Consider the following 11,191-nt stretch of genomic DNA (forward strand, 5'->3'; position numbering starts at 1 on the left):
CTTAGTTTGGTGGTGGTGGTTTAGTCGCTAAGTCATATCTGAATGTTGCAACCCCATGGGCTGTATCCCGCCAGGCTCCTCTAGTTTACAGAAATTTAAATTGGGATGAAGAGGCGGAGCAAGCTGTAGATATCCCTGAGAATGGCTTAACTCCTTCATGAAAAGCATCTCCTACTTATAAAAGCCGGTTGGGGAGCCCCTGCCTCTTCCTTGCTGAGCTTTCCATCCCCAGGGTCTCTGGTCCCTCGTTAGGGGCTCAGGGTCCATCTCCCACTGCCCTCTAAGCACTCCAGGACCCCCCAAACAGGCCGACTCACCAATCCTGTTGTTGGTATGCTCCATGGTCCCTCGGGGCTCAGGTAGGTCTGTGGGGGACGGGGGGCTGCTGACTGGGCTGGCCTCCAGCAGCCGCAGGCTCTCCAGGCAGGTCTCCATGGCCGGGCGGCTCAGTAAACCCTGCTCCTCATTGCCTGGGTCTGCCACTGATACACTCTTGGTCAGCTGCAGTGGGCAGAGGAAATGGTGCTGAGGCAGGGTACCCCAACCTCCCCCAGTCTCTGTGCTGGGGAATGCATTTCTTCATCTCCATAGACCCCCAGCAAGTCTCCTTCTCTGCTTTAAAGCCACCATGCGCTCACCCTGGGCTTCTCAGCATGGATGACCTGATGTTCCTGCATGTGGGACCCTGTGAAGGCACATCGTTTTTAACTGGCACTAAATAAGGATAGTGGAGCATCGCATACAATGCTTACCGTGTATGTGGCCCTCAACACGTGCTAATCATTAACAACCACTCTGGATGAGTGCATGCTAAGTCGCTTCAGTCATGTCTGACTCTGCGACCCTAAGGACCGTAGCCCGCCAGGCTCTTCTATCCATAGGATTCTCCAGGCGAGAATACTGGAATGAGTTGCCAAGCCCTCCTCCAGGGGATCTTCCTGACCTAGGGATGGAACCCGAGTCTCTTATGTCTCCTGCATTGACAGGTGGTTCTTTACCACTAGTGCCCCCTGGGAAGCCCAACTAGTCTACAAGGCAGTTAATATCTCCCCATTTTACAGATCAGGAAACTGAGGCACAGAAGAGTCAAGTAACTTGCTCAGGGTTAGTTAGTAAGTGTCCGGCCAATACTAGAACCCAGTGTCTCCCTTTGGAATCCATACATGTTTGCTCAGTCTACAAGTGTCAGCTCTAGGCCCACCCCAACTCCCCTGCTCCTGGGACAGCAGTCTTTTATGATCACAGTAATGTACTAAAAACAGATATGTTTCAGGAAAATGTTGGTTTCAGTTTTGACCTTTCCATAAGTGCCAAGGAGAAGTGGTCTCATGAAATGTTCTAACGTAAATACCATTTACCTTCAAGCTTCAAAAGGGAATGAGTTTGAATAATTCCAAAAATACAGTTACATAATCCTTCATATTCTTTTAAAATAATTTGAAGTTTAAAAGATGGTAGTCTTAAAGAAGTTACTATTTATGCACTGGTCCATGTGGCCAAAATATATTTGATTATCTTTGCTGTTGTTATTGTTCAGTTACTCAGTTGTATATGACTCTTTGCGACCCCATGGACTGCAGCACGCCAGGCTTCCCTGTCCTTCATCATGTCCCAGAGCTTGCTCAAACTCATGTCTATTGAATCGGTGATGTCATCCAATCATCTCACCCTCTGTTGTCCCCTTCTCCTCCTGCCTTCAATCTTTCCCAGCATCAGGATCTTTGCTAATGAGTCAGCTCTTTGCATTAGGTGGCCAAAGTATTGCAGCTTCAGCATCAGTCCTTCCAATGAATATGCAAGATTGATTTTCTTTAGGATGGACTGGTTTGATCTCCTTGCAGTCCAAGGGACTCTCAAGAGTCTTCTCCAACACCACACCTCAAAAGCATCAATTCTTTAGTGATTAGCCTTCTTTATGGCCCAACTCTCCCATTCATACATGACTACTGGAAAAACCATAGCTTTGAGTAGAGGGACCTTTGTCAGCAAAGTAATGTCTCTGCTTTTTAATATGCTATCTAGGTTTGTCATAGGCTTCCAAGAAGCAAGCGTCTTTTAATTTCATGGCTGCAGCCACCATCTACAGTGATTCTGGAGCCTAAGAAAATAAAGTCTGTCACTGTTTCCATTGTTTCCCCATCTATTTGCCATGAAGTGATGGGACCGGATGCCATGATCTTAGTTTTCTGAATGTTGAGTTTTAAGTCAACTTTTTCACTCTCCTCTTTCATCTTCATCAAGAAGCTCTTCAGTTTTTCTTCACTTTCTGCCATAAGGGTGGTATCATCTGCATATCTGGGGTTATTGATATTTCTCCCAGCAATCTTGATTCCTGCTTGTGCTTCATCTAGCCCGGCATTTCACATGATGTACTCTGCACATTAAGTTAAATAAGCAGGGTGACAATATACAGCCTTGGTGTACTCCTTTCCCAATTTGGAACCAGTCCATTGTTCCATGTCTGGTTCTAATTGTTGCTTCTTGACCTGCATAACGTTTCTCAAGAGACAAGTAAGGTGGTCTGGTATTCCCATCTTTAAGAATTTTCCAGTTTGTTGTGATCCTCACAGTCAAAGGCTTTGGCATAGTCAATAAAGCAGAAGTAGATGGTTTTCAGGAATTCTCTTGCTTTTTCTATGATCCAATGGATGTTGGCAATTTGATCTCTGGTTTCTCTGCCTTTTCTAAATCCAATGGAAGTTCTTGGTTCACGTACTGTTGAAATCTAGCTTGGAGAATTTTGAGCATTACTTTGTTACCGTGTGAGATGAGTACAATTGTGTGGTAGTTTGAACATTCTTTGGGATTGGAATGAAAATTGACCTTTTCCAATCCTGTGGCCACTGCTGAGTTTTCCAAATTTGCTGGAATATTAAATGGAGCACTTTAACAGCATCATCTTTTAGGATTTGAAACAGCTCAACTGGAATCCCATCACCTCCACTAGCTTTGTTCGTATCTTACAAATCATTAAATACTTTTTTCATGAAACTTCTTGATATCGTAACAGCAGCTTATCTGACTCAAGCATGTTTGACTGTGATCTCTCATGATTTGAAATTGAACCTGTATTGTGGTTCCATCTATTATGTTTAAAAATAGAGAATGGAGGCCTCCCTGGTGATATGGTAAAAAATCCACCTGCCAACGCAGGGGCCACAGGTTCAATCCCTGGTCCGGGAATATTCCCCATGCCACAGAGCAACTAAGTCCAGGCACCACAACTACTTAAGCCTGTGCGCTCTAGAGCCTGTGCTCGGAAACAAGAGAAGCCACTGCAATGAGAAGCCTGTGCACCACAGCTAGAGAGGAGCCCTTGCTCACCACAACTTGAAAAAGCCCATAATAGCAACAAAGACCCAGGGCAGCCAAATAAATAAAACTTAAAAATACTATTTAAAAAAAAGAAAGGAATGGAAGAACTGATAAGTGTTGGGGGGAAGTGGGCAAACCATACACATCTGAGACCTGGTCATATGGTATGTTTCGTCCTGCCCCTCTCAGCTGTGGAAAGCAGGGCCGCTCCTCTCCCCACGCCCCCTCACTGGTCCCTGCGCTGCCCCTGAGAGGCCGGCACAGAGCAGGGCCCAAGCGAAGCCTGGAGAGGACCTGGTGCGCACGGCCCACGCAGGATGCCCGCAGGCTCGGCGGTAACATGTGCAAAGCCCCCAGCCCAGCGCCTGGCACAGCGAGAGCATCATAAAAGGCGGGTGAAGATAGCCTTTCTAGGAGGCAGCTCAGGGTAACAGCCCAGAGCACTGGCTTTGGAGTCACGCACACCAGCCCTCAAATCCCAGCTGATCTATTTTCCAACTGCGGAATCACCTTTCCTGTCTGGGCCTCTGTTTCCTCTCTTATACAACAGGACAACAGTACCAACCTCAGTGTGTTGCCAGGACAAACGGGAACAACTTGGAGAAAGCCAGAAGCCTAGCTCGCGGGAAGTGCTCCCTGCATGCACATGTGCTCAGTCACGTCTGACTCTTTACGACCCCATGTAGCCCGCCAGGCTCCTCTGTCCATGGGATTCTCCAGGCATGAGTACTAGAGTAGGTTGCCATTTCCTCCTCCAGGGGATCTTCTCGACCCAGGGATCAAACCTGCATCTCTTGCATTGCAGGCGAATTCTTTACCACTCCGCCACCTGGGAGCACCAGGTGCTCCATATATGCTAGCTAAAGTTTCAAAAGTTTGTGCTACTGACTTGACATCCCAGCTTTGAGACTCACAGAGGATTGAAGGACAAAGGGGAAAATGAACCCAGCCTTCTCTCAGACCACACCTGGCACCCAAATGGTCAAAATCAGACCTGCTGTCTGGCAGGCCCTTCTGGAAGTCCCCAGTGGGATGAGCCAGGAGCCGAGGCTGCCATGGGGGTGGAGCTGCGCATCCCTGGCCAGGGCCTGGCTGAGGCCCCACCGCGCTCAGAGCTCCCTGCGTGGGGCAGCCCCAGCCTGAACTTGCAGGGGAACCTGCATCTGGGCCGTGGGAGGGAAAGGACCCACCCAGTCACTGTCAGAACCAGCAGCTCTGATGGAGGAGGAGTCACATGTAGGGGCACAAAGCTGGGGTGGGGGCAAGGGAGAGGCTACTTACTATCGGGTTCCTCCCCGGCTTGGAATCTGCAAGGAGACAAAGAGCAGTCACTTCACCAAGGGGCATCTGGCAGCTGCCTGGCCCTGCCCCACCCCACTGCAGGCAAGTGCCTCCTCCACTGCCCCCAGGGTGGAAGTTGGTCCTTCCTCAGACCTCACTCTGGAGAACAGTGGATGGGTTTCAGGCCCGGGGCACAGGGCCTCACTTCCCAGGGGCAGCCAGAGAACAGGGCAGTCATCTCTCTCCCAGCCACCAAGCCCCTCAGCACACCGGACCCCTCCCCATCCACCCACTCCTACACACGCACAGGAGTGGTTCAAGACCAGTGTGCACCCAGCTGGAGCTGAAGAGGCTCTGGCAGGGTCAGAAGCTGGAGCCGAAGAGGCTCTGGCAGGGTCAGAAGCTGGTCTGTGGCTGTTGCCATCGCCTGGTGGCCTCCAGGGGCAGAAGAGGCCAGAGTCCCCCGGAGCAACATGTGAAACTCAACCCACACAGGAGGACCTCATGGTGATAGAGAGAGGGTGGCAGGTCCTGAGGATCCTTTCTGAGCCCCCGAGTCAGGCATGCCTAAAGCCAGATGGCCACAGAGCCCTTTAGGCTCCGGCCAGCATGAATTCAGCCTTCTATCACGTGTGCCCGAAACAGTCCACGTGATCAGTCTCACTGGTCATCACACTTCCGATAGCGTGGGCTCAGGCCACAGTGATCCTCAGGGGACAACCTTCAACTTCTCACCCTAAACTCCACCCTCCTCTCCAACTTTTCTCTCGATTTAAACAGGGCATCAGGTCACGGCCAAGTATATGTTGACCCTTAACCACAACCAGATGTCCAACTGGAAAAGCTAGAGATGGTACCGAGACGTGTCTACACTGGGGTGAGTCAGCTCCCAGGCGCTGAGTCCTCTGGGAGCGCACGGCCCCTTATACTCCCAAGGGGACCACCTACAGGGTCTTAACTTTTGTTGCCTTTAGGTGTGGACATCTGACCAGAGAACTCGCATATAAGGAGGCCAGCCAGCTGAGTCACCTCGGGAACTCTGTCTGACCTCAGCTGCTCTGGGGAACCAGCCTTCTGAAATCCTAGCGGAAATGCACACTGGGGGCCAACCAGCCATGATAAAACAACATGATGGGCAATTTGAACCTGCTGTGTAGACACCAGGTCACTTTGGGGGACAATCTTCCATGTCCATTTTAAATGACCGTCCGCAGGTAAAGTGTCTAAAGGGGAAATGGATCAGAATCATGGTCAAAAGAACACATGTGTAAAATGACACAATGGTTGATTACTGAGTTAACAAACAAATCTGGGAACTGCTATTCCCAGCAAAGCAGTCACCTTAGGAGGCTCGTGGCTCTCTCCCACAAGGTAGCCACTGTCCAGAGCCCGAGCCAGCATTTTGAGAAATGTTGTCCGGCCTGAGGCACATTCTTTTAAATGAAGTCAGAGAAGCCAAATCTTTATCCTTTGAGAGTGATGTCTGAGTTCTGCAAACAGCCAACTGTCATTTGGCAGAGAGTCATTGAGGGGAGAAAATATGTAACAAAGTAAAAAGACAGAATAAACAAAATTGGTAAGACACAGTCCTGGAGAGGATGTGGGTAAACAGGAACACAGCTGCTCATGCCCTGTGAACTGGTTCCCTCTTTCTCATTTCTCAAGAACCATCTGGCAGTGAAAACTTCACACACTTCGACTCAGTAATCCCTCTTTGGGGACACACCCTCAGGAAATAACTTGAAGGAAAGTAACCAGGCTGTGCACAGCAGTGGAGCCTATAATAAGCAAAAAAACTGAAAACGAGCCAGATGCCAAACAAAGCAGCAGCTTAGTGGTCCTGCATCGGAGGCCTGCCTAGCCGCGCATCCCCAGCACAGTCCTTCACCTCTCCCGGTCTCAGTTCTCTCGTTTGGAAAAGGGGCAAGATCATGCCCCTTCAGAGGGTTTTTATGAAGATTAAATGAGACCTCAGAAGAGAAGGTGCCCAGGAAGCAATCATGTTGAGAGCATATTCTCTCTTTCTTATGTTTTTGAGTTTCTGTAGGCTTTATTGGGATAAGTTAACAAAAATCAAGATTCCATCAACCATCATTTCTTAATGTATAAACTCAGCAGAGACTCTGGTCTATATATGAAAGCATGAAAATACCAGTCGCTCAGTCATGTCCGACTCTTTGTGACTATACAGCCCAGTCCACCAGGCTCCTCTGTCCATGGAATTCTGCAGGCAAGAATATGGAGTGGGTAGACATTCCCTTCTCCAGGGGATCTTCCCGACCCAGGGGTGGAACCCAGGTCTCCCGCATTGCAGGCAGGTTCTTTACCATCTTAGCCCCCTGGTCCGTATATGTGCACATACAAAACATAACACATTTTAACATAAACAGAGTCCCACTAGAACATTTTGCCAGTTAACAGAAAGCCAATTTTCCCTTTCCCCAAATGTCTTCAAAATTGAGGCCCCACTGTTTACTTCACAGTGGAACTAGTCCCTTGTGGCTAGGGACACTGGAGTTCTATCCTGTCTACTAAACCAAAAAATAATTGTTTTCAAATTTTAATTTGAGAGCACATACTCTTGATACGTTGTGATGAAAATGGCACTGAACTCATATGGTCTTCCTCCTCCAAATCCTTGACTTCAATCTAATCAGGACAAAAATACTAGACCAATTCCAACAGAGGATCATCCTATAACTTAACTGACCAGCACTCCTCAAAACTGCCGCAGTCACCAAAAGCTAGGGAGGCCAGAAACTGTCAGAGGCCAAGGGAGCCTAAGGCACAAATGCAAAGCAGTGTCCTGGGCGGGATCCTGGAGCAGCAGAAGCATGCTAGCAGAGTCAAGCAGATCTGAGCAGAGTATGGGCTGCAGAGAACAGCAGTGTATCGGTATTGCTTTTATTGTGACAAACGTACTGCAGTAGAATAAGATGTTTATAATAGAGGAAATTGGGTGTGGGCTATATTTCCACTAACTTCTCAAATTTTCTGTAAGTCTAAAACTTTTCTTTAAAATGAAGTCTGTTTAGATTTTTTAAATCACAACATTAAAAAGGGAAGGAGACAAACAAAAAGGAAGGTGGCTAAAATGCTCCCTAGCACCAGGGGAGCCCCGGGATATTCCCGTGGCTTGACACTCCGTCACACCGAAAAGAAAACCAGATTTCAATACTGTCTCTCAGAAACCAGCATAAAATAATGTCAAGGTGAAAAGGCAGAATCCAGATGGTATCAACCTCGGCCTATAGCCGTGTTACAACCTGCCTGTGTTCTTTAATAAAGACCTAGAACGAACGGTGCCAAGTGCAGAGGTCAGATTTCGTAAGGGCTTTTTCCCTCAAAAATTTTGCTTCAGTTCCCTGTCTTCATTCACTGGTAATCTTGCTTTTTTGGAATAAGTGCAATCTTCTCACAAATGTGTCCAGCGTCCCAGGACACAAATCCAAGGATAAACTGGGCATCGGCGGCCCCCTTCGTCCCCATAGATAAGTGCTTGGCTTCCCAGAGCTGCTCTGAGGGCTGCTCAAGCCAAGCACATGGGTTCTGACAAGTTATCCATCCTTTCCATCCCTGTTGCTCTCTGCTGTCAGTTCCATCCCCTGTCTGGCCTGGGGTTCTGGCTGCTATGGGAAGTGGAACAGACCCAAGGAAGGAGTTTGGCAACAGGCAGCCTTAGATTCCAGTCCAGGAAGGGGCAGGGAATTATTACAAGCTAAGCTGGGAACATGGTAATGGAGTGCTCCGGGGAACTCCCTGGCGGTCCAGTGGTTGGGACTCAGCACTCTGACTGCCAAGGGCTGGGGTTTGATCTTTGGTCAGAGAACTAAGATCCCACAGACCGCAAGGCCCAGCCAAAAAAAAAAGGAAAAGAAAAATTTTTTTTCCTTCAATTGAAAAATAAATTAAAAAAAAAAAAACACACAGATTTTAAAAAGAGATGAGCCCCAAACACAGAAAGATGGAATCAAAAAGACACAGGAGCCAGCTTGAAGGGGCCCTCACTGGCCTCACCCGGGACAATTTGAACATCAAATTAAGTAACGACAGCAGACTAAGAAAGGAATCACACATCCAGACAGACAAACATACAGAAACAGAGGAAAGGCTGATGATGCACTGGTTATTCACAGAGCCTCAAAGTACCTCCCCTCCCCTTAGCGATGACCACAGAGGAAATAGGACTGCATGGTGGAGAAGGCTGGCAGACACCCGCTCATCCAGGGCTTGTGGTGAACATGCAGGGGAAGGGACAAAGGGAAACCTGGCGGGAGTGAGGATGGGGCCGATACCTCACTCCAGAGTCAGGCAAACCTGGGCTGAGGGGCAGCCACAGAATCACTGGTACAGTCTTCCAAAATGGCAAGGTCATGACCAGGAGGGAGAAACTCAGACTAGAGGGGACAAAGACACGGTGGCCAAATGCAACAGGAGAGGCTGGACTGCATTCAAGGTATTATTATCAATGTTCGAAGAAACCAGACTGGGGTCTGAGACCTAGCTGGTGGAGATACAGCAAAGCGAATTCTCTGATGTTGATGATTTCCCTGCGGCTGTATGAAATACACACTCAGGTATTCAGGGGTAAAAACGCATGAAGTCAGTAACTTACTCTCAAATAGTTCAGGAAAAATACGTTCACCGTACCTTTCTGTTTGTTTGAAGTTGTTTCAAAACAAAGCAATGTTTCCAACTTAAAACTGCCTGAAGTAACAGATAAAGTAATGATGACAGTGTCTTTTTAAATGAAGGGTTAAGAGACTTTCAGCCAGTGTTTTTCAACCAGTAGAGACGTTTCCCCTCCAGGGCACATGTGGCAGTACCTGGAGACACTGCTGGCTGTCACAGATGGAGGTGCTGCTAGTATCTGGTGGGTCTACAGACCAGGACTGCCTGGCATCCTGTAACACACAGGACAATCCCCACAGCAAAGGAAGATCCCGGGCAGGTGTCAACAGTGCCAGGGTACCCTTTAAGCAAAAATCTAGCCAGCACCACCAACAAAATCCTGGTCGGTCGTACTGCTCATTAACCAAGTGGCCTTAGACAAGCTTCTTCATCTTCCCGTGCCTCAGCTTTCTCATCTGAGAAATGGGTATAAGAGGCCTCTGGGAGGAATAAGATGAGAACACACGTGTACTTATGGAGATGCCTGCCCCCGAGGACACACGCCACCAAGTCAGATCCACCTGCTAAATCCACAAGCCCGGATCACTGCTAACCACACCTGGGCTCCCTGAGCCCTGGAGTTCTGAGACCAGGGGGACTGAGGCCAGATTATTCCCACTCTGCTTGAGCTGGTCAGAAAGCTTGGGAGGGCCACTTGCCGGACCCAGCACAGGGCCACTAGGAAGTGCAGGGCGGATACACAAAGGAACGGACAAGTGCAGAAAGACTCCTGCACCCCTCCAGCTCCCACTGCACCCACCCTGCTCAGTCCACCCACATTTTGCATCCTTCGTCACCTCCTTCCCTGGGAACCAGACCCCCAAGGACCCATCGGAAGCCAGCGCGCCAGAAATGGCACCAAACAGGGTGGACACCACTGAGCCCCAGGCTCAGTTCCTGGTAAGTCTGACTTTTTAAGAGAAGGTGCTTTTTGTCTTTTCTCTCTTTCTCTCTCTCTCTCTTTTTTTTTTTGTATGTGTGTGACAAAACTGCTATCATGGAGGTTTGAAGAAAAAAATAAACTGACAGCAATGGAAACTCTAATACTAGAAAAATGTCAAGAAAGCAAACGCAGGTTTCAATGAGACACTGAGCCTGACAGCTCATGGAAAAAGGCTTGAAACTGTCAAAACACAAAAAGCCCCCTTGCGAAGAGAACACAAGCACCTGCTTGTGAAACTCACCAAACCCAAAACACGCCTCACGCACTGTGTTCAGGGGCCCAAGTCAGAAGCCAGGCTAGGGCAAAGCTTTCCGTGGGGCCTGGGGACGTGGGGGGCGAGGAGGTCTGAGTTGACCGCTGGGTGTCAGGCTGGGCACTGGGTGGTGGACAGCCCATGGTGGGGGGTGGGGTGGGGAGGAAGAGGGTAAAGGACTGAGACCTCTGCCAATGAGGCCTGCCGGCTCCAGGACCAGTTCCTGAGTCTGGCTATGGCAACTACAGACAGCGTGGCCGTGGGTCTCATCTCTTCATTACGAAATGAAGAGCATCACCCATTTCCCGTGGGGCTTCTGGGTCTGTGAGACCGTCATAGGACACTGCCTTGAAACCAGAAAGGAAGCTCAAACCGTTTGTGTTTGCTCCTTCCCCTGTGGTCAGGGCCCATACACAGCAGGTGCTCAATCAATGCTTGTGGCATGTTGAGGAGGACCTTGTCCTTCCTTGAAAGATGTAACCCAGGGGAGAAGAGATACTTGGCACACGATGGCTGGCGTCGCCCCTCCAGCCCCCTGCCAGGTGAGAGCTGAGTCTGCTGCCTGGAATGGGTGGGGCATGGAAGGCTGCCTAGAAGAGGTGGTCTGGAGGCTGGCCAGGGATCAGAGAGAAGAGTTCAGATCAACCGAGAACTCAGGAAGGCCTGGACTCCTGGTGAGAAAAAAGGCCCCAGACACAGGGGAGCTGTCAGCAAACAGCAGCCACAAT

At 49.2% G+C, this 11,191-nt stretch overlaps 1 protein-coding gene across 1 annotated transcript in view; it reads right to left on the reverse strand.

The window, feature by feature from the left end:
- TNFRSF8 (tumor necrosis factor receptor superfamily, member 8) overlaps positions 1–11,191 on the reverse strand; it is a 73,625-nt gene that overhangs the window by 5,196 nt on the left and 57,238 nt on the right. The window contains exons 13-14 of the mRNA XM_010849844.1: positions 4,597–4,622; positions 318–501 (exon numbers count right to left, since the gene is read on the reverse strand). Coding sequence (XP_010848146.1) covers positions 318–501; positions 4,597–4,622 — 210 coding nt within the window. The remainder of the gene's footprint in view (positions 1–317; positions 502–4,596; positions 4,623–11,191) is intronic.

Source organism: Bison bison, unplaced genomic scaffold (genome assembly GCF_000754665.1).
Source record: "Bison bison bison isolate TAMUID 2011002044 unplaced genomic scaffold, Bison_UMD1.0 scf7180017864289, whole genome shotgun sequence".
NCBI classification, from domain to species: domain Eukaryota; kingdom Metazoa; phylum Chordata; class Mammalia; order Artiodactyla; family Bovidae; genus Bison; species Bison bison.